This window comes from Periplaneta americana, chromosome 2 (genome assembly GCF_040183065.1).
Source record: "Periplaneta americana isolate PAMFEO1 chromosome 2, P.americana_PAMFEO1_priV1, whole genome shotgun sequence".
In the NCBI taxonomy this organism is placed as follows: Eukaryota; Metazoa; Arthropoda; class Insecta; order Blattodea; family Blattidae; genus Periplaneta; species Periplaneta americana.
This window is the reverse complement of record NC_091118.1, coordinates 202381499-202406722: the sequence shown is the minus strand read 5'-3', so window position 1 is coordinate 202406722 and position 25224 is coordinate 202381499. Positions and strand designations below refer to the sequence as shown.

At 31.5% G+C, this 25224-nt stretch overlaps 1 protein-coding gene across 6 annotated transcripts in view; it reads right to left on the bottom strand.

Moving 5' to 3' along the window:
• LOC138695049 (uncharacterized) overlaps window positions 1–25224 on the bottom strand; it is a 466263-nt gene that overhangs the window by 38946 nt on the left and 402093 nt on the right. For all 6 annotated transcript variants that reach the window (XM_069819389.1, XM_069819385.1, XM_069819386.1 and 3 more), the window contains 3 exons: window positions 14691–14919; window positions 13302–13512; window positions 4955–5050 (listed from right to left, as the gene is read on the bottom strand). In XM_069819389.1, coding sequence (XP_069675490.1) covers window positions 4955–5050; window positions 13302–13512; window positions 14691–14919 — 536 coding nt within the window. The remainder of the gene's footprint in view (window positions 1–4954; window positions 5051–13301; window positions 13513–14690; window positions 14920–25224) is intronic.

The following is a 25224-nucleotide window of genomic DNA, read 5'->3' as shown; positions in this document are numbered from 1 at the left end:
TCCATTCTCCTGTAATTTCATCCCGCTTAGCCCCAAATATTTTCCTAAGCACCTTATTCTCAAACACCCTTAACCTATGTTCCTCTCTCAGAGTGAGAGTCCAAGTTTCACAACCATACAGAACAACCGGTAATATATTTGCTGTGGTTGTGCCAGAGAATCAGTCGTATTCCGAGGCTTAATGTAGTGATTCGTAACAAGCTGTTTTTTTACGATGATGGGTTGTTAGCCCTTCGCCCAAACCCCAAGCTGGAGGACCACCCCTTATCGGCTGTCCACGACTGCTTATTCAATATTCGCAGCTATCTGGAGGCCGTCTCCTGTATCCGCAACCTGAGGACGCACCATGCCGTGGTGATAGGGACACACCATACATGGTACATATTTAAAAAATAATTCTTTATGAGAAAAGAATGGGCTACACAGAGATCATAGCCTACATCACAATGACAACAATGAGGACACCATTTTATAACTCTCCACGCAAAAACATTTTGACAACATGTAATCAAAGTACAGAATTCGGTATTCTTCATTCAAATTTATTCAGTAGTTTTCCTTAGTTCTTTATGTTTACTGCTTTGAAAGGCTGTGAACTCTGCATTTACACAGAGAACCACTCTCCTAAAAAATGGGATAAAAAATAATTGGGAAAGTAATAAACAGTTAAGCTTGGCAGCTGCAAGAAAATCTCACTGACAATGAGCCTATTTTGCTGCACTGACTCACATGTTATAGAATAAGTAGCACATGATGTCACAGCTGATGCTAAGATATGTACTTTAACATATGCTGCGATATGTCTATCCTTCAACAGTATGTACTACGAACCTTGCAGCTAATCTATTAATAAATCATAATGCCAGTCTAATCTTGTGAAATATTTACGTTCGTGTTTATTTCCATTCATTGATAGTTTTCTGCCCAAGGGAAAGTCTTTCACTGCAAACCCAGCATTCTCCAATATTTCATATTTTCCAGCTTCCTCTTAATCTCACCATATGATCCATATATCTTAGTGTCGTCTGTCATTTGATTTCTTCTTAATGTATTTATATAATAATAATACAGAACTTTTCTCCCATTCACCATTCCTTCAGTACATCCTTCAGTAAGCAGTTCTTTTTAGCCAGTGACTCAGCCAATTTCTTTTTCTCTTTTTGATCAGTTTCAGCATTATTTTTTCTTCACCCACTCTTTCCAACACAACTTCGTTTCTTATTCTGTCTGTCCATTTCACACACTTCATCCTTCTCTATATCTACATTTCAGATGTTTCCATTTGTTTATTTATTTAATTTATTTTCATTAATTTATTTGTTTACTTATTTAATTTGTTTCTTTATTAATTAATTTATTTATTTAATTTGTTTTAGTAATTTATTTGTTTATTAATTTAATTTGTTTCTTTATTAATTTAATTATTTATTTAATTTGTTTTTTATTAATTTATTTGTTTACTTATTTAATACGTTTTTATTAATTAATTTATTTCTTTAATTTGTTTTTATTAATTTATTTGTTTACTTATTCAATTTGTTTCTTTATTAATTTACTTACTTATTTAATTTGTTTTTATTAATTTATTTGTTTATTTATTTAATTTGTTTCTTTATTAATTTACTTATTTATTTAATTTGTTTCTTTATTAATTAATTTATTTATTTAATTTGTTTTTATTAATTTATTTGTTTATTTATTTAATTTGTTTCTTTATTAATTTACCTATTTATTTAATTTGTTTCTTTATTAATTTACTTATTTATTTAATTTGTTTTTTATTAATGTATTTGTTTACTTATTTAATATGTTTTTATTAATTTATTCATTTCTTCAATTTGTTTTTATTAATTTATTTGTTTATTTATTTAATTTGTTTCTTTATTAATTTACTTATTTATTTAATTTGTTTTTTATTAATTTATTTGTTTACTTATTTAATGTTTTTTATTAATTAATTAATTTATTTAATCTGTTTTTATTAATTTATTTGTTTACTTATTCAATTTGTTTATTTATTTATTTAATTTGTTTTATTAATTTATTTGTTTATTTATTTAATTTGTTTCTTTATTAATTTACTTATTTATTTAATTTGTTTCTTTATTAATTTACTTATTTATTTAATTTGTTTTTATTAATTTATTTGTTTATTTATTTAATTTGTTTCTTTATTAATTTACTTATTTATTTAATTTGTTTTTTATTAATTTATTTGTTTACTTATTTAATGTTTTTATTAATTAATTTATTTATTTAATCTGTTTTTATTAATTTAATTGTTTACTTATTCAATTTGTTTCTTTATTAATTTATTTATTTAATTTGTTTTATTAATTTATTTGTTTATTTATTTAATTTGTTTCTTTATTAATTTACTTATTTATTTAATTTGCTTTTTATTAATTTATTTACTTATTTATTTAATTTGTTTTTATTAATTTATTTGTTTATTTATTTAATTTGTTTCTTTATTAATTTACCTATTTATTTAATTTGTTTATTTATTAATTTACTTATTTATTTAATTTGTTTTTTATTAATGTATTTGTTTACTTATTTAATATGTTTTTATTAATTTATTTATTTCTTCAATTTGTTTTTATTAATTTATTTGTTTATTTATTTAATTTGTTTCTTTATTAATTTACTTATTTATTTCATTTGTTTTTTATTAATTTATTTGTTTACTTATTTAATGTTTTTTATTAATTAATTTATTTATTTAATCTGTTTTTATTAATTTATTTGTTTACTTATTCAATTTGTTTCTTTATTTATTTATTTATTTAATTTGTTTTATTAATTTATTTGTTTATTTATTTAATTTGTTTCTTTATTAATTTACTTATTTATTTAATTTGTGTCTTTATTAATTTACTTATTTATTTAATTTGTTTTTATTAATTTATTTGTTTATTTATTTAATTTGTTTCTTTATTAATTTACTTATTTATTTAATTTGTTTTTTATTAATTTATTTGTTTACTTATTTAATGTTTTTATTAATTTATTTATTTATTTAATCTGTTTTTATTAATTTATTTGTTTACTTATTCAATTTGTTTCTTTATTAATTAATTTATTTAATTTGTTTTATTAATTTATTTGTTTATTTATTTAATTTGTTTCTTTATTAATTTACTTATTTATTTAATTTGTTTTTTATTAATTTATTTATTTACATATTTAATTTGTTTTTTATTAATTTATTTCTTTAATTTGTTTTTATTAATTTATTTGTTTATTTATTTAATTTGTTTCTTTATTAATTTACTTATTTATTTAATTTGTTTTTTATTAATTTATTTATTTACATATTTAATTTGTTTTTTATTAATTTATTTCTTTAATTTGTTTTTATTAATTTATTTGTTTACGTATTCAATTTGTTTCTTCATTAATTTATTTATTTAATTTGTTTTTTTATTAATTTATTTCTTTATTTATTTAATTTGTTTCTATTAATTTGTTTATTTTACGACACTGTACCAATTACTATGGTTATTCAGCAGCTGAGTAGATGAAGGTGATAATGCCAGTGAAATGAATCTGGGGTTCAGCGCCGAAAATTAGCTAGCATTTGCTCATAATGGGTTGAAGGAAAATTCCGGAAAAAGCTTCAACCAGTATTTGAACCCAGGCCCGCTCGTTTCATGTTCAGGCATGCTGTCACTCCACAGCATGAACAATTTATTTATTTAATGAATTTGTTTGTTCGTTTATTTATTTATTTACTTATTCATTTATATCAAATTAAGACTTCGTTGCAAAATAATTATTTTTAACACATGAATGATTTATTTGATAACGAGTAATATTTTTGTTGTATGTTTTTATATTGACATACATTGAAAGAGGCCTGTGACCTTATCATGTGTTGTGGCTATTTCACTAATGAGTATGGAAGAGGAAGATAGGTTTTAGTTTGAGATGAATTTGGTAGATTCGTATAATATTAACCATCATGAAACAAACTCTCTTTCTGATAGCTCATTCTTTTCCCTCTCGCACAGCTCACATGTCAGGTCTCGCCTCCTCATTTATACTGCATTTTACTTATTGTCTAACCTGGCAATGTCATATTCAGGCTTTGTATAATTTACTGGTTTCTGATAAATAATATTATCATTATATTATTATTATTATTATTATTATTACTTACTTACTGGCTTTTAAGGAACCCGGAGGTTCATTGCCGCCCTCACATAAGCCCGCCATTGGTCTCTATCCTGAGCAAGATTAATCCAGTCTCTATCATCATATCCCACCTCCCTCAAATCCATTTTAATATTATCTTCCTACCTACGTCTCGGCCTCCCCAAAGGTCTTTTGCCCTCCGGCCTCCCAACTAACACTCTATATGCATTTCTGGATTCGCCCATATGTGCTTATTATTATTATTATTATTATTATTATTATTATTATTATTATTACTGGTACTGTACCTTAACAGGGCCTCTTGTACTATTGTACTTTTAGGCAAATAAAGAATATAAATATAAATATTTATTTATTTATTTACTTATTTATTTATTTTTGACCCAGTATAGGGGATACAGTCCAGAAATCTAGATTAATTGCAATAGTTCTGCCAACATACCATCTATCAGTGCATGTAAAATGTTAATGCAACAAAAAGTAAACTTCAGGAGACAAATGTAAACGTTTATTCTCCGGGAACAAAAAATTAGGGACTGCCCCTTCGAAGTTAGGGACGTTAGCTCACTTAGCTACACATTTAAATTGTAAGCAACAAATAAGTACTTTCTTATTAACTAATAATACGAATATAATGTTTGTTTAACTTTGGTAGAGTTCTTAGCTGTTAAAAAGAAATAAAATTACTAGTACAAATACAGTACTAACATCATAATTCTATAAATATGTGTGAGAATTACCTTTACATCAACTAGGTATAACAAAACCACCAAATGTAACAGGTCATGCATACCTGGGAGCTGGTGTGAGGGCTTATGGACGAGTCAAAGTCAAACTTGGCCATCATAGAACCCGAAACACTTGCAAACATCTCTCCTTCGCGTTCAGACTGTCAAATAATAAGTTAAGGTTAACACACAACACAGGATTTTCCATGCAGCCAGTAACAACATTAGTTTATATCTATTTTGCAATGTCATAGGAAAGGAACTTTTCTTATATATTAGGCATGCTTCAGTTCCATGAGTTTCAATTGCCTCAACTTGTAGGAACGAGGAAAAGAGGTTACATTACACAAGACTGGTGACATACAACTACTGATACGGTTATGTACCTGCTGCTGACATTGGAAGTGAAGTATGATTAAAGAGATCAGAACACAAAGTGTTCTATCTAATACAGTAAAACTTCTCTCATACATTTGACACTTACCGGTACATGTTTTTTTAAGTCTCGGAAAAATTTCTTATATTTTCATGTTAATTTATTTTAGTTATACATACGTTTTTTACACTTATACGATGTATTTTAAATTCCAGGAAATACGAAACGTCATTTATACATTCTTAATCAATTATGGAATAATTACCACAATTTGAGGACATGGTTTGTTCCTTAGAAGCCAACAGTCCAAAATAACTGACTTTTTGTACAATAATTAATCATATGTTATTAAACAGAGATCACACAACATAGGTCAATGCTGTAACATTTTCTGGATTGGCGGTTGAAATATAATATACCGGTATCAGTCATCTTTAGCTCTAAGCAGCTAAGATTTCTACAAATAATCTTACATTCTTCAAGAATATGTGTTCTAAATTTGAGTACTGTATTATAGACTCAAAGATGGCTTAATTGTGAAGTTCTAAATTTCTCTTCTGAAAATTTTACTAAATTTACTTAATGGGGCATATACAGGTTTGAGGATGAAAAAAAGTCATTTTTAAATTTAATTTTTTATATAAAATTTGGACATTTATCTTTATGTCAGTGAATTAATTTTTACGACATATACAATATTTTGGTAGATGTGACCATAAACGTGCGAGTGTGCGCTTGTTTACTTCTCCACACATAAGATATATTTAACACTCATTTCCCGTAAATTGTATTTTGCAAAACTGTTTTTGTGATAACTCGGTAAGTTTTTGAGATACAGCAGTAAAAATTTTCATGCAACTGTCTTTCATACTTGTGAACAAGATGAAGTACAATTGTTGCTGCAACATTTATAGTTTATTAAAAAAAATTACTTAAAAACATTAAAAATATAACTTCTCATATGAAATTTAAAAAAAAATTCTATTGTAGATATTTCAAAGGCTGTAGTTCATATTGTTCATTTTTAGTGTCTATATCTTTTTCGTTAATGTTGCCTTTTCGTTTTAATTCTTGGTATTTAAATGTACTACCCAATGAGACATGGGATTTATTCTTTTTAGCCTCATTATTTATATTACAGAGAATGAATTTTGCTTCTGCATTGGACTGACACCATACTTCAATCCTTTTGGTATTATATTTGCCTCTTTGTCTCATTAAAATCATCAGTACCAGTTGCAGAAGACACAGCCCTGCAGTATATATTGACTACACCCCAACTCTGGCTACTAGCAACAGGCATCTATAATGAACACCGATCAAAATACTCCTCACTTCTCGTGAAAAACAACAACTGAATAGACTACAGTGGACTATAGTGGACTTTATGTTGTCAGCAAACAGCTGGATACATTAAGAAGATTGATTGATATTGTTCATTTCACATTCAGGAATAAGTAGAAAAAAGAATGGCTCAGAAATATTCATATTTGTGGACATTATCATAAAAAGGGCACATCAGTGCAAAAAAACGGCCACTTTTTTATTGTGATAATTACTCATAATGGTGAAACTTTTAGTAAATCTGAAAATAATCTATAATTGCAGAAGCAGTGAATATTGAGCATGTCAAATTACAAGGTGAAAGAGTCATTAGCTGCTGAGAAAAAAAATATTGAATTTACTTAATTTTTTAGTGCTCAAACCTATACATGAATCCTATAGATTCAAAATGCCCTATATCCACTTTCACAAATTAAAGGTTTTGGACAGTGAAGTTACATCTTAGAATTTCATTTAATCGATTCTTTTGAAGTTATTAAGAAAACAAAATAGTTGTTAGTGCATTTCGATGTATTTTTAATCTCTTAACATTTTTCCTTAGATACCACACCGTAGTACTATTTACAAATAACTGTCTTGTACTTTGATCTCCACACTGTATGTCTCTATATATTTCTATTCCTTATTATGACCTGAGATATTTCGAATTTTATTTCATCTGATTGAAGCTACACTTAGGAATTCTTCTGTCTAAAATTTATATTGTCCTTGACCTGAATTTTGAATAAATTAAGAAATGTTTTGTTAATATATTTTCCCCAAATACTTTTAGCTGCCAGTATTCAACTTTAAGGGTAGATACAGAAATAACAAGACTAAAACTGAGTTCAAGAGAGGATAGCCAGATGAATGCAGAGCATACGACGTTGCTGACATGATATAAATGAATTGTGGGAAAGAAAATGTGAACGGAGGTTTCTTTCTCTCGACACAAATCTCACAAAAGAGGACGACATTCAAGAACTCCTTTCACAGAAGACCGCCAAGATATACACAGCAGACTGATCTGTACCCGAACAAAGGTCAAAGAACGTGTATATTCATTACAAAAAGGTACACTCATTTTGATGAGCAAGGCAGACAGTATACATTGGTTATCATGAGACGGTGTGGAATTTCACAACAGCATGCTCTCCTATTCTATTTCTCCAAGCAAGTAAACATGAAAGGACCACAAAATCGGGGCACTGAAATGAATATATTTTTCTGAATAATTGTTACACTGGATGAGTGTTTAGAAGTGAAAAAAAAAAAAAAAAAATGTTTTCATAATATTTTATACACTGACTATTATTTCAGACTGTTTTCACCAGCGAAGAGAGATGAAAATACATGGGCAATAAGGTACAGGGTGAGTTAATAATATGATATATAATTTCAAAGACAATGCTTTGCACTTAATTTAAGAGTTACTATTGTTATTAATAATTGATTAAATGGCGATCTTACTCGTGTTAATTATGTAAGCATGTGCGGCTTACAGCTGTTTCGGTGCTATTCGACACCATCCTCAGAGCCTACTAGATCTCGGCACTATCTCAACTTCGCTGCCTGTTGTGTGGGTGCATTCGTGTGATGAAGAGTTGTGTCAAATAGTGTGTGTGTTCTGAAATTGGTCTGTGTGTTGAGAATTTGACTGGGGTGTGTTTTAGTGTGTCTGTATATTTCGTATTGTTCTAGTGTGTTGAGTTTTTAGTTTTTGGGTTGTATGTGTAGGATTTCCATGTCTGTATTTATGTTATTGTATGTGTGGTTAGTATTAGTTATGTGTTCGGCATACATAGATGTATTGTGTCCTCTAGTTATTGCTTTAATGTGTTCTTTGTATCGAGTTTGGAATGATCTGCCTGTCTGTCCAATGTAGAAACTGTCGCAATTATTGCATGTGAGTTTGTACTATTGTTATTATTATTGTTATCAGTAGTAGTAATAATAGTAGCAGTTATAATGGTGGTGGTAATATGTAATAGTAATAATAGTTATATGGAACTGATATTAGTCGTACTGGTGGTGGTTTATTTTTTTTTTTAGTTGGTTATTTAACGACGCTGTATCAATTACTAGGTTTTTTAGCGTCGATGAGATTGGTAATAGCGAGATGAGGCCGAGGATTTGCCATAGATTACCTTGTATTCACATTACGGTTGGGGAAAACCTCGGAAAAAACGCAACCAGGTAATCAGCCCAAGCGGGGATCGAACCCGTGCCCGAACTCAACTTCAGATCGGCAGGCAAGCTCCTTAACCAACTGAGCCACGCTGGTGATGGTGGTGGTGGTTTATTATTTTTATTTTAGTTGGTTATTTAACGACTCTGTATCAACTACAGTAGAACCTCTATTATCCGTGGTAATGAAGGGGATGGACTGAACGGTTAATCGAAAAAATCGTATAACCCGTACTATAAAAGATTTTCATAATTAAATAAAGTGCATAATATTTAGGCCAATAGTTTCGTAATTTCCTCCTTGGTGTTGTGTTTAACATTCTAGTTAGTGGATCAGAAGTTCACTAATTTAAGTCTGGTTATCAGTGATGCGTTTTAAGACCTAAGAGAACTCTCTGTGATGGTTGCCTGCCAAAAGATAGGAGTAGAGGTCTCGTGTTGTAGATTTACACATTCGTACTTTATACAATTTACCTTTTTTTTTTATTAAATCGCGCACAGTTGTGACGCCAACTCGTTTTCTGATTCCATATGAGATAAAGTTTCTACTTTCCCAAATCTCTCAATTATTTGCTCTTTTTTTATACTTAGCACAACACATTTTCTTTCGACATCCAAGGAAGATATTTTACATATGATACACAAAACGTCCACTCCAACAGTAAACAAGGAATGAATTGTACGCGGGTTTTATAATTGTGTGGAAGTTCTTGGGGTCATTACCTTGAAAGCAGGTAGTGACTATTTTACAAGTTAGGAAAACACTCCCTCCAAGAAGTAACTATATAGGACTTCATATTTTAGTCCTGTAAAAAAAAAAAAAAGAGAGAAAGAGAGAGAGAGAGAGACAGTCGGATAAACCGCCAATCGGTTAATAGGGTAACGGATAATCGGGGTTCTACTGTACTAGGTTATTTAGCGTCGATGAGATTGGTGATAGTGAGATGATATTTGGCGAGATGAGGCCGAGGGTTCGCCACAGATTACCTTATATTTACATTACGGTTGGGGAAAACCTCGGAAAAACCCAACAAGGTAATCAGCCCAAGTGGGGATCGAACCCGCGCCCGAACGCAACTTCAGACCGGCAGGCAAGTGCCTTAACCGACTGAGCCACGCTGGTGGTTGGTGGTGGTGGTGGTAGTAGTGGATTTAGTACCCTCTTCAAAGGAAAAGTCCACACCTGGGGAGTAAAGTTCAGCGCGTCTGGCCACGAAACCAGGTGGCTCGGGTTCGATTCCCGGTCGGGACAAGTTACATGGTTGAAGTTTTTTCCAGGGTTTCCCCTCAACCCAAGATGAGCAAATGCTGGGTAACTTTCGGTGCTGGAGCCCGGACTCATTTCACCGGCATTATCACCTTCATCTCATTCAGACGCTAAATAACCTAAGCTGTTGATAAAGCGTCGTAAAATAACCTACTAAAATAAATATAAAAATAAATTCAAAGGAAAGTGCTGTCTTTGACACAGCTGGGCATTAATTGAATGCTGGAACTACACTAAGAGTTTGTTTATTGATTACGTTTACCAGATGCCGCTTCAATCACAGGGAGCTATAACATATATCTATTAATGATGTCGATGGTGTTCAGGTAAAAGAGTTTATCCCAAAAAAAAAAAAAAAAAAAAAAAAAACCGTTTTTCAGAAACATCTATAATTAAATTTTAGCACAGTAGGTCTAAAAAGATTGTTGTGACCTGTGTGAGAGAGTCACTATTGCTTATACTGATCTACATTATGGTGAAAAAAAAAAGAGTTGGTTATTTTTAATGGAGTTTTTTTAAGTAAAACTAATCGAAGATAGTTCAGAATTAGAGTCAGATTGTTTATATGCATATGACATTGTCGAGGGGAGGGGGAAATTTTTATCTATGAAAGAAATTTCTCTCTTTGGCAACTCTCTGAATCCATCACTGTTACGAAAATTCATCTTAAATTCTGTGGCTGGGAGGGAAAATGTCTTAAGTCAATTTTTTGTGAAAATGAGATTTTTATATATTCTGAAAGCGGAAACAATTCTCTACAATCTGGTAAAATGGTTAAAGTCAAATAAGACTCCTGACTGGATTTATAGACCCTTACCAAATGTCCTAAGTACTTCTTGAATCGAGCACACAAGAATAAAGGACTTAAGAATATTTAATACTTTATTGCTTACAAACCATTACATGTTTAATTTCCATGCTTCCCTATTAAAAAGGTCTAACTTGTATTTTAGCTATTTTATCATATACTGATGCCCTTTCCTTTTAAGGGGAGAGGATGGTATTTTTTTGGTGAAAAATGAGTAAATTAAAAAAATTCTTTAAAATACTCTGTGATATGTGTGGAATGCATAGCATAATATTTTGAGGGTATTTGTGCCCTTATCAGATGTTGAGACGCCATTTTTAAATTTCCTGCGTTATGGATGTTAAATCACTCCCCTCCTTTTATTGTTGTTTCCAGTAAATTGAATTTTCAAAAAAGAAATTTTTTTCTTTAAAATACTCCTTGATATGTGTGGAATGCATTGCATAACATTTCGTGGGTATTTGTGCCCTTATCGGAAGTTGAGACGCCATTTTTAAACTTCCTGCTCTATGGATTTTTAAATCACACACCCCCTTTTATCGGTTTCCAGTAACTTCATTTTTTTTGCTGCATTGCCAGACAAAAATGGATATAATTTCTGAACTATTAAAGATACATGCATGAAATTTAGAACACACATTCTTTAGACTATTAGGAAACTTTTCTCTGTAACAGAATTTTGTTAATTGATTTCATTTTAAAACTACGTCCATCTGTTTGCAAGAAAGGAAATCAGAAAATTGTTATTAAATTTTAATTGTTTATTTTACAAACGTAGGGATAAATATCAAAATTCTGTTACAGACAGTTTGTAGAGCATGCTTTTGCAAGTACATTGCAAAAAACTGGATGAATCTACCTTTAAAAATGGTTTAGATATAACGGTTTTAGTGAAATCCTGCATTGGGTATATTTTTGTCAAATCTGAGCTCTCAATTTTTTTTTTTTTCAAAATATTTATTTTTGGTTGAGTTGCTACAGCTATGAGCTCTTTACACAAAATAGGAAAAAAAGTTAAAAAAAATACCATCCTCTCCCCTTAAAAGTTTAAGCAGCAGGGTAAACAGTACTATAATTGTTTAAGACACTTTTGCATTCCTAATAATTTACATATCTCATTAATTTTGACATGAAAAAGGTCTTATGTTTAAATAGTCCCTTCTACTCAGTTTGGGTTCTAGTCTTAAAAGGGCTTAAGTGCGGCTACTTTTGGAAATAATCAAGAAAATTGTTAAATGAGGAACATTACCTATTTTAGAAGAAATGTAAACAAATAATATCCAGGAGAAAGCTCTTAATTAAAAACTCTATAATTGACACCAATTTCAATCTTTCTACTGCTCTCCTGAAAAGTATAAAATTTTTACTTAAGACCTTTTTCCTCTCTGCCACAGAATTATTTTCGCTATTGATTACATAGAGTAAACTTTTCTATAATAGATACTTCCAAATTAAGTCGATAATATTGCAAAGCAGGCAACATATTTGCAACCAAGACCTCTTCAAGTGATATCTCTATCCAATGCTTTTGCTTCAGTAAAGTCTGATTTTACAAACCTATGTATCAACAATTGAAGCGTCGGCTGGAACAACGTTATAAGTTACATTTGGTAAAATTTACAGGAGCTGCAAAAATGTGTATGCATACAGTATTGTTCTTATAGGCTAGCAAACTTTTGAGTGAACAAATTTCACGTACTGCATTGATGGACAGTTGCAAGCCAAGGAGTATAGCAAAGTAACATGACATACAACATTATTACATGGAAACACACCGAATGAAAATTTTGTAACTTACAACGTTGTTCCAGCTGACGCTTCAATTATTGGCTCTCTTTTGACAAAGGAAAAATTTTATAGTCTGTACAAAAGAAACCAAATGACCTGGAAATGTACAAAAACTTGCCCAGACATGTTCAAACATGTTTAACAAGAGCCAGAGCAGGTCACATTGTCACTCAATTGTACCTACACCGATTTCACATTTCTGATAAGTGGTGTAATAATCATGATGAAGATCTGGAACACATTCTTCTATACTGTCCATCCATAAACCACAAAAGAAGTAAATTAAAATCATCAGTACCAGTTGCAAAAGACACAGCCCTGCAGTATATATTGACTACACCCCAACTCTGGCTACTAGCAACAGGCATCTATAATGAACACCGATCAAAATACCCCTCATTTCTCGTGAAAAACAACAACTGAATAGACTACAGTGGACTTTATGTTGTCAGCAAACAGCTCGATACATTAAGAAGATTGATTCAATCAAGATCTTCCTAAATTCTTAATGATGCTAGGTCCTCTGAATATTCATTCCATGGTTTCCTCAGGATGTTTATATTAGCACAAACTGAATTTTAGGACACATTTTCAGGTATAAAGGCAAGTATTAGGGGAGAAATAAAGTCTGGAAACATTTACCAATTCCCGCATGCTACTTGCCTGTAGTTCGCCGCAGCACATGGCTGGGAGTGTAGTGAGGATCGAGTGGATGTCCTCAGTACGGAAGTCCTCCATATCCACCTCAGCCAAGTTGGCGTCCAGATTCCTGGCCATGTCTTCGTAGTAGCTGAGATCGTCGCACGCGTATGACGTCGCTAGAGATGACAGCACGCTGGCAGGGTGATGGGCGGCGGACGATCCGTCCCTATACCTGAAAACATACACGATTTTTTAATCGATAATTTAACAACACTGTATCAACTACACGATTATTTATCATCGATGAAATTGGTGATAATGAGATAATGTTTTGACGAGATGAATCTGAATATCTTCAATTCACCATGTAATTCAGAAAACCTCGGAAAAATACCAAGTAGTAATCGAACCCACAACTAAGCACAGCCTCGGAGTATGGGTCCCACTCATTACCCCATTTAATTTAGTTATCTTCATTGGTTTTTGTAAAAATAGTACATAAATAAATTGAAAATTAATAAAATTCTTTCAGTCACTCTTGCCTAGAAATTCTAGAATACTTGTTCAATTTTCATAAACATTGTCATACATGCTTCACATGTTGCTATAATGCATCATATTCAAATTTCATAATTCTATGGCAGAAACTAAGGGACTTCTGACATTTTTTTAGCAATGTAGGCCTATTCCACTTTCATTGACATCTCCCCTTAAATAAAATAACTAAATTCTTAAGTGATACAAAGTGTTGAAAGTGTGTAATCAAGATGTATCAAATAACTACCACTGAATAAGATGACTTCAGGAAAAATTTACCGGCCAAGATCCAAATTTTGAGGTAGGAGAGTAAACCAATCAGTAACCTCTATCTCGAATAGGGTGGAGTGAATTTATACATGAAATTGTTTTTTATCTGTTTTCTAAATGTAATAGTTGCAAAAATCTGTTTGAATCCATCTTTAAAAACGGTTTAAATATATCGGTTTTAGTACAATCCTGCATTGGGTATATTTTTTTCAAATTTGGGCCCCCCCCTAATAATTTTTTTTTCAAAATATTTTTATTTGGTTGAGTTGCCACAGCTAAGAGATCTCTACATACAAAATATTAATATTTTACACCAAATAGGAAAAAAGTTAAAAAATACCATCCTTCTCCTTAAACCACTGGAGAATGTTTTCTCGCTACAAAATCTAAACCTCCAGATTTCGTGAAAATTTGAAAGTATGGCGCTCTTGGGGCATCTCTAAATATTAAGGTAGAGAAAAAATATTTTGCATTGCTCTTTATGATATCACCCCACATCTTTTCCCTGGTATTACATTTTGATTCCATAAACTTTATATTTTCACTCCACCCTAATCTCCAACCTGTACTACACCCCGTCAATATTAAGAAGGGCAGACTCACCCATAGTCAAGAAACCACTGGTAGTCTGAGTTGTCTTGGATGAAGTCCACGTCCTGGGAAGAGGCATTGCTAATATAGCTGGCCGTAGTCTCGCCATTTTTGTCAGCTGCGACAACGATATTGCTGGTGTGGTTTGAGTTGCAGTCAGATCCAGGGCTGTGGGCTGCAACACTCTTTGTCTTGGTGATCTCCTCAGTCATTCCTCTCTGGTGGCCACTGGATTGGAAACCTGCAACAACCAGATTTATTTATTGCTTAATATGAGGAATTAGTGACTGAAGTGACTGAAGTTGAAAATGTTGCGCATCAATTTAAAAGATGGTGCCATAAAATAATAATAATAATAATAATAATAATAATAATAATAATAATAATAATAATAATAATAATAATACTTCATTGCCAGAACAAAGATACATATTTCTTTTTTATGTAAAACACTCTAGAAAGAGTAAGTTACATACTCGTGCTCAGGGGGCATTCCACATAATGTTAAGACATTTTATTGAATAACAGAGTAAAAAGTAAAAAAAGAAAAAGGAAGAAGCAAAAACACATATCAGAATAATTGAACTTTAAATTTTTTCTCTAATCAGCAATTCTTTAATTGATTTTATGCTCGACCATGCCAAAATGTAGTAATTATACACCTGGTAGCAGAACTTTAATGCATGTCATTAAAGTACACCTACTCATTAAAGGTCAGGTCTTTCAGCCAATGACGACTCAGGTTATAACTGTTCAGCCAATGACAGGTCAGCTTTCTACCGTTATAAAACCACAAGTATCGATTATTCTCGGATATGCAATCGAAAGAGAATTAGCGAAAAGTCACGGAGGCTGGAAATCCAATACTGTCGCAGAAGGTTATGTTCTGTTACTATAATAATTAGCGTTAATTGTAAATAATATTCAAATAAATTCAATTTGTCATCTCGTTTTTCAATGTCTAATTTAATTTCAATGTTATCTCTGTAGGTTCTTATGGCCTAGCAAGGTCAATATGAACATCTGTTCCTCGGAAAAAATCAATACTTTCGCGTCTGCGCATATCTCACAACATACGGGACATTGGCCAAGGTCAGACACAAAGAAAATTAATAATATCAAGTTAGAAATATGGTCGAGCATAAAAAGTCGTATGAAACTCTCCTATAATGGTAATTAAGAAGCTCGTATGAAAATTATGAAACTCGCTTGCGCTCGTTTCATAAATATCCATACTCGCTTCTTAATTACCTTCATTATAGGCTCGTTGCATAATGTACTATTTTGAAATAAGGAGCATTAGAAAATTGTATGTTTGGGAATTTAGCTATTATCATGTTATAAAGCCTTGGACCGAAGTTGCTACTGTGATTATATGCTACAGTTGTGATAGATTTGGGTATTGTCAAACAGACATTGTCTAATCTTTTGGTTTTATATTTATGTGAATATAAAATAAATATATTTCGGTTTTTATGTACGAAATTCAATAATACATTGTTATAAAATTGATGGAAGTCAAATACCGTACTTTAAATTCTCAATACAACAGTTCTGAAGGATAAGCAAGAGGTTTATTAAGGCATATTTTTATTATTCTTTTCTGTAGCAGAGTTATTGGCATGAGGGAGGTACTATAAGCACTACCCCATCCTATAACGCCGTATTGTAATATAGCTTGTACTAATGCGAGGTAATAAAATAAGTGAATAAGAAAGCATGGGTGAACAGGAATGAATTTGTATTGTTTTTTTTATTTCTTGTTAGTGCCGAAGAGTACATAATTATAATAATAAGTACATAATATAATGAAAATATTTATTTATTTATTCACTCATTACGTTTTATTTCTTAGAGCAAGGAGTACATATAATAATAATAATAATAATAATAATAATAATAATAATAATAATAATAATAATAATAATAATAATAGTTCTTTTTAATATGTTGATATGTCACCGGAAATTGTAAACAAAAGTCTGATAACCTTATCTTAAAAACCTCAGTTGTGATGTACGTCGCTCATACAGATTTCGCTGACAATATTTCCTTCTTTACTTGGTTATTTAACGGCGCTGTATTAACTACGAGGTTATTTAGCGTCGATGGTATTGGTAATAGCGAGATGGTATTCGGCGAGATGAGGCCGAAGATTCACCCTAGATTACCTGACATTTGCCTAACAGTTGGGGAAAATCTTGGAAAAAACCCAACCAGGTAATCAGCCCAAGCGGGAATCGAACGCAACTCCGGATCGGCAGGCAAGCTCCTTAGCCGACAGAGCTACGCCGGTGGCTGCTGGCAATATTTTCTTTAGATTCTACATGTACTGTTAAGAGTAGATCAATGCTACGTAAATAATTTTTGTTACTCAGAAGTAGATTTTTGGGTATTCCAACATGTTCCAGAACTTTGTATTTCCAACGTTTCGGAACTATAACGTATTGGTGCCATCATCAGGGCATTTAGAGACGACCGGATTAGTCGTGCACATGAATAAACTACATTCTTTATAAATGAGGGTGTTTTATGTGAGTTTTACTTCATAAATTTTAAGTGAATTAAAAAAAGTCATCATAATCTGTATCTATGTCAATCACCAAATTAGATTTATATGGATTATTTCTGTACACAAATAATTTCGACCACCAGTCTCTTTAGACTCTATTTTTGGTTTATACTGTAGCATTTTATGAGGTTTCCTCACTCATTTATCTCATATTCAGCCATTTTCTATAAAACTGGACTGAACTGAATGAAGCTCTCTATGATGTATTTCATCAATCATTTTACAGTCCAACAAGGCGTAACACGTTCTGTTGCGGAAGAACTTCAACTCCGTTGAGAGTCATTTTTTTTTTTTTTTTTAAGAAAACAATATCCTAGGTAACAGTTCTTTTATTTTATTTTCGAGGTCCCTCCCATATCCGCATACTTTTTTATTATATTGCAAATCTCTCTATACATTTTAGACATGGAATCTACTTCAAACGAGAGCTTTTCCCTGTACCTAATATTGTCATTGTTGACTGGCTCTTTGTTTTTATTTCGAGATGTTCTTGAAAGATTCTATACATGCCATGGGAGAGATTCAGAGATGCGAGTCAGTGTTCTGGTTTATATTATTACATCAGCTTGTGGGAACACAAACAATTAAGTTATAGTCTAGGTTCGAACCAAGAAATGCCAGTGCTGCCCACTGCTCCGTGACGCGGAATTGTTCTATTGTTAAGCTGGCGACACCCTCAGAATGGCGACCTTGGGATGAGGTCTTTACAATATTCTATTAACGATTGGGATCTTTAATTGGAACAGCGCACGTGCGCTCAGCACACAATGAAGTAGTGGCTGCATGCATTTTTCTGGAGACTGGTAACAATGACACAATTGTTACGAAATGGAAATTAGTGTACATTATAATCAAGTAGTTCCGTAATGTTATAGAATACTTACAGATTCGTGTCTGAGATATCTAGGTGACAAATTTCTCATACATACGTTTGTTTTTTATGTTTAGTGTTACATCTCTGCTATGTTCGAAACAGTAGCGCTTCTAGAAGACAATCTGTTATGGAACAATTATTGATGCATAAATGTATAAATGGAAAATTCATAACACATGTAAGTAATATTAGCAATTTGTTTTATGTGCAACTCTAAAACAACAATTAGTTTTTCGCTGTCTTCAAAGCTGTAGCTCTTCTAGAAGTCAATTTTTAATAGGGAAATGGAAATGTATTTTTGTCTCCTGTCTTGCAATGATCCATGTTGTCTAAAATGGCGACTCTTTGCCATATTGATCACATGAATACATAGTTAATTGCTCAGGATCCACATAAGAGTAACGACTAGGGCTAGAATTTCCATGATTTAGCACATTTTTTGTATCAGGTCAATGACCTATACAGAAATCCATTTTATGAAGAAAAAAAATAATTTAGGTACTTTGTTATAGCATATTTGGCAATTTGATCCTAATTGAGCATATTTAATGATCTATGTTCAACATATTTTAATCTTTTGAAGCTTTTTATACACATGTCTATATCCAAGTTGGTTTCCTTCATTCTTTGAATTTCTTAGAATTTTTTTTCCCTCTGGTAAAAGTTTAATATTTCCTTCCTCCCCTATTCTGTTGAATGTGTAAAATGGACTTGACCCTAAATTATCACGAGTCACGATATGGAAGTAGGAAAAACACTTTTTTTTTTTGCCAAATTTTAGAAAGAGGAGAGTGTGTGTGTGAGACAGCGAGAGAATTAGTCAAGTGATGTTGTTAATTTTAAATTTGCTTCCATTTTATCAGTAGAAGTAGGAAAAGCTTTTCTATGTACAGCAGTGGGGGGGGGGGAACCGGACCGACCCTTGTAGCTGATTTCAGAGCCTTGTTCACTCCAGAGCACGATAGACTGGTAACTAAGACTTTCGTCTGCCTGGTAAGGAAACTTTATTTTGTTCCTTATTCAAATTTATTCTCAATACTTTTCGATTGCAGCGATATTTTACTACTTAATTAACTTATTATTCCCGGAACATGAATTTTACCAGCAATAGAAAAGTATTGGGAATAAATTTGAATAAGGAACAGTCCACACCTGTGGAGTAACGGTCAGCGCGTCTGGCAGCGAAACCAGGTGGCCCGGGTTCGAATCCTGGTCGGGGCAAGTAATCTGGTTGAGGTTTTTTCCGGGGTTTTCCCTCAACCCAATACGAGCAAATGCTGGGTAACTTTCGGTGCTGGACCCCGGACTCATTTCACCGGCATTATCACCTTCATTTCATTCAGACGCTAAATAACCTAGATGTTGATAAAGCGTCGTAAAATAACCCAATAAAAAAAATAATAAGGAACAAAAAAAAAGTTTCCTTCCCAGGCAGGATTCGAACCACGAAAGTCTTAGTTACCAGCCCATCGTGCTCTGGAGTGAACAAGGCCCTGAAATCAGCTACAAGAGTTGGTCTGGTTTTTTTTTTTGCCACTACTGTACAAAGGTTTGTTAGCTGACAACAGACAATCATTTTTATTTGAAAATTTGCACAAGGTAGGTACCGTATTCATTGTACGTTGCAACTTAGGTCTTATAATACAGATACAATGAAAGTGTATGAAAATAAGTTCGCATTTTCTGTTTTGAATAAAATGTATACATATGCCTTGAAATCCCATAAATTTCACTTTTTTCTCTTCTGGTTGTCCTTCTAAGTATAGTTTATACGTCCAAAGTAAACTATAAAAATATTTAAATTTGTAATGGCATATTTCTGAAATTTTTAGGTCATAAGTGCATATTTTATACTACATATTCTGACGAATTTTAGGGCACGAAAATTCTAGCCCTAGTAATGACGAAACAAGCTAAGGGCATTAAATGATGGTGCTAAAGGCAAAATTTACCATCCCTCCGTATAAAGTTGCTTGTTTTCAGAGCGATTACTTTGTCGTCCATCTCATATGAGATACAGCTTCTTACTCTAGGACAAATTCTAGTGAGACCACAGAGGCCTCTGACGGACAAAGCAGAGAACAATGTCGCAACATAAATAGGGACATAATAAAACAAATAGGTTACAATTTATTCGGAAGGGGTGGCGTGGATAGCGGGCATGCTCTCGAAATAAAAGGGGCCTGATTTCAATAACCAGTAATTAGATCTGGGCAAAATAAATATTGGCACTTCCGTTTTCCTGTCATCCACATGTCATCGACTCAAACACTTCAAATACCTTTTCATTTGAAACAGTCATTATGTAAAGATCTATGAACACAACAATAATAGAAATGAAATCTCTTAAAGTCAAATGTAAATAACAGGAGACCGGAAGTGAAAGCGTTACATCACAATAAACGTCACAAGTGACGTCACAGCCACAACAGTCACGCCTTGATCGGTTTGTGGAACCATTTTACGCATGAACAATGACATCTGTTCCAAACAATGCAATAGTGACTCGGTCTAGGTTTCTTGAGTTTCGAATTAAACAATCTGAAACTTTCAATCACGGGATGAAGCATCAATATGACTTAAAATAAGTTCACAGAAATGTGAGAGTAATGCGGGAAAAAATTAAATACCAGAGACTCGGGTTTAAATCCTTGTGAGCCTATGGATAATGAATTCTGATTTGTTGAACGAATAACCAATAAACCATTGCTTACTTTAAACATGCCATATTTAATCTTCAAATCTATTTACAGGCGTCGTTTATTTTGTTTTTACTAGTCTTATAGGACAGAAAAAACGCATTGTTGTGTTGTTCTTCAGTTTTATAATAAAAGCATAGTGCAGTAACTTAAAATGCCACCTGTGAATTAATTTAAACGATTAATATGGTATAGTTAAAGTAAGCAATGCCTTTCGCACTCTGTCTAACCAATCAAAACTGATTGAAGCCATGTCTCAATTCCTTCTTAGTATATAGGAATTCAATATGAAATGAGAGTCCTTACATACAGAGTTGAGACACTTATAAAAGGCACGTGATAATCAAGTAAACAATGTCATATTGCTGATAAATTCTGATTAGTTGTTTTTTAATCGGTTATTTTAAGACGCTTTATCAACTGCTACGGTTATCTAGCGTCTGAGTGAGACGAAAGTGATAGCCTAAGTTAATGCTACCGAAATGAGTCCAGGGTCTAGCGCCGAAAGTTATCCAGTATTTTCTCTTATGGGTTGAGGGAAAACCTCACCCAAGTAACTTGTCCCAATTTTGATTGGTTAGACAAAAAATAACTGTTTAACTATTCTGTATATTTTAATCTTCAGATCAATCACAGATGCTTTTAATCTATTATTTTTTGTTACAGGGCAGGAAAAGAAAATGTTACGTTATGTTATTTTTTTTTTGTTTTGTAATAAGATCAGAATGTATAATTTAAAAAGCTACATATGAATTAATTTGATGATTAAACCTGGAATGTTACAAGTTAAAGTACACTGGCAGTTTTTATAGTACAAATTAACATTTTTTTCCCACATTATTGAGGATTCCACGTTAAGAAAAAAGCATTGGTTTTATGGGCCTTGCCTAATACATTGTATATAAGCTATGTGGTAGGTAGGCGTTCCTATGACAACTAGACATTTGATAGAACAGCCCCATATGTCCAATGCTTTTTTCTTAACCTGAAATCCTCTATAAAAATGTGCGATTTCGCTTCATTTATTTTTAGGCCTATTATGTACAGACATTATTTACGTTTCAGAAAAATAAATAAGCTTTCTATTACAACCCTAACTTATATTTCTAGTTTTCTGTTTTGTTCTAAATTTTCAAAACATTCACGTACTGTACCTGCTCTTTGTCGACGAAATAATTTTTTCATTACTTCAGCTCTGGAAGTTCGGTAAGCCATTTCCGTACAAGATCAATTTTAAATGACTTTTCCGCCGGCGATACAAATAATTCTGTCGTGATATTATTACAAAACACGCGTATTCTAAGAACTAAATTTCAAGCAACAATCTGAACAAACAGTTGTACATTGTTCTGGAAAGAAAGACGGTGTCAGTGACGCCAACAGAGAGGAATTACCAACATAATTTATAAATATTTAAAATGGGTCTTAAAATACAAACCAAATAAATAAAGATATTAAACTGAATTAATGTTAACTGTTTTATGAAACGGAAACCATTTCATTATCTTATGTGTATTCATTGCTAGAGGAAAAACAAAGAGGCAGTTGCTCAATTTATTCTTCAGCGCCAAGCCGCGAAAATTATTTCTGTATTCGAAGTTTCATGATATACGTCATAGATACAAATGACAATCACAGATAAAACACTATCATTATTAAATAGTTGTTCTTTTGTCTCCGTTTCGCGCGGTTTACTAAAACGCGAAATTAGTCTGTAATTATACAAATTGTGCTTAATATAAACGCCTATAGAACGAAAAAAGGACAAGAAATGTTATAAACTATTTTTAGTTATAATTCGTAAGAAGTGGTTGTGTCGGTGTATAACTATATAGTGGTTTTGTGTTGTAGAAAGGCTTGCCATTGTCGACCTTGAACTGATAAACTATGAAGATTCTATTAATATACTACCTAAATATATAAATCTTTGTGCCGCGAAAATACGTTATGAATACTAATTTCCTTTGTTGCTGCAACATGACTGTATCTCTAATTCTTGCTCAGGAAACTGTAATGAAATTACTCAGATTCTGTAGCCCCTTGTTAGGTTATAGACTGACTAGGGTCTCGGTGTGGTGTCGGATTGATGCGTGTACAAGCCAAAAAAACATACGGTTGCTATTCTACGGAGCTATCAACATAAACTATAAACGAATGAGGGTTACGTTACTACATAGCATAATAACGTAGCATATGGTTTAGATAGCTGCTTAAGTTAGTAGATTCTGAATTGGTTAGTAGTTTTAGTATGTTTAGCTGTTATTTACTCTAGTATTAGTTTCTTTACGCCAGTTTACATTTAGTTAGGTTGATTTTGGTTTCCTAGGTCAGTTTTAGATTTTTTGTGATTCTGGAGGCTTCATACTTCCTTCCGTTATTTTACTGTATCTTATTTTCCTAGTCCCCAACGCCAATTTTTTATAACCGCTCTCAGTTTTATTCACCAATCACAATTTTCCAGCGCTATGACGTCCACCTATAATCTTACAGCATTTATGTTGTCTGGTTGGTGTAACAACTGCTTAAGTCGTTCGGATCCTATACGTGTGCGTAGTATTCTAGTAATCATTATTCAATATGTCATACCTGACATTAATAGAAAGATATTATGTGGTTTATTAATTGTCCTTGTTTAAGAACTAGTTGTATTTCCCATTTCATGCAGTCATACAAATTCGAGAACGAATTGGATCTGTGCAGTGAAATGACATAATACTACTCGTATAACACGTAATAGCAGTTTTGTGTATTTAACGAAGTTATTTTATGAGACTTTTATGCTAGTGACAGTGATATTGGAGACAGTATTCAGATAAAAGTGAATTGAAAATGATAATGGCCAACTTTACTGGTGACTCTAACTTCTGTTCAATGGGGAACTACACTGCATGGATTATTATCAACAGTCAGCTGTTCTTGCGGAGCAGAAAAGCTGAAAACTACGTAAAGGTCAATAACACTCATTTTGTCTATTGGTAGAAATATTACTGTTGGCTTATTTGAGAGAGTTTAGCATTAATTTTTTTATCTAGAGATTGCATATGTAAATACAGTCCCATTATTGAAAATTTAAAAAAGAGATTAGCATTTTTTATCCAGATTTTGCATATGGAAATAACGCATTATTGAAAATTTTAAGAGAGTTTAGCATTTCTTTTGCTTTGTCCAGATTTAGCACAATATAGAACTATCACAGTATTGCACATTTGGGAGTTTAGCATTTATTTTGCTTTATCCAGATTTAACAAAATATGGAACTATCATATTATTGCACATTTTAAGAGTTTAGAATTTATTTTATTTTATTCAGATTTAGTATAATAAGTCACGTTATTCAACATTTTAAAAGTTTAGCATTTATTTTGCTTTATCCAGATTTAACAAAATATGGAACTATCATATTATTGCACATTTTAAGAGTTTAGAATTTATTTTATTTTATTCAGATTTAGTATAATAAGTCACATTATTCAACATTTAAAAAGTTTAGCATTTATTTTGCTTTATTAAAATTTAGTATAATAAATCACATTATTCAACATTTTAAGAGTTTAGCATTTATTTTGCTTTATTCAGATTTAGCACAATATAGAATTATCACAGTATTGCACATTTAGGAGTTTAACATTTTATTTTTCTTTATCCAGATTTAGCAAAATATGGAACTATCATATTATTGCACACTTTAAGAATTTAGCATTTATTTTGCTTTATTCAGATTTAATATAATAAATCACATTATTCAACATTTTAAAAGTTCAGCATTTATTTTTCTTTATTCAAATTTAATATAATAAATCACATTATTCAACATTTTAAAAGTTCAGCATTTATTTTGCTTTATTCAGATTTAGTATAATAAATCACATTATTCAACATTTTAAAAGTTCAGCATTTATTTTGCTTTATTCAGATTTAGTATAATAAATCACATTATTCAACATTTTAAAAGTTTAGCATTTATTTTGCTTTATTCAAATTTAGTATAATAAATCACATTATTCAACATTTTAAAAGTTTAGCATTTATTTTGCTTTATTCAAATTTAGTATAATAAATCACATTATTCAACATTTTAAACGTTCAGCATTTATTTTGCTTTATTCAGATTTAGTATAATAAATCACATTATTCAACATTTTAAAAGTTTAGCATTTATTTTGCTTTATTCAAATTTAGTATAATAAATCACATTATTCAACATTTTAAAAGTTGAGCATTTATTTTGCTTTATTCAAATTTAATATAATAAATCACATTATTCAACATTTTAAAAGTTCAGCATTTATTTTGCTTTATTCAGATTTTGTATAATAAATCACATTATTCAACATTTTTAAAGTTTAGCATTTATTTTGCTTTATTCAAATTTAATACAATAAATCACATTATTCAACATTT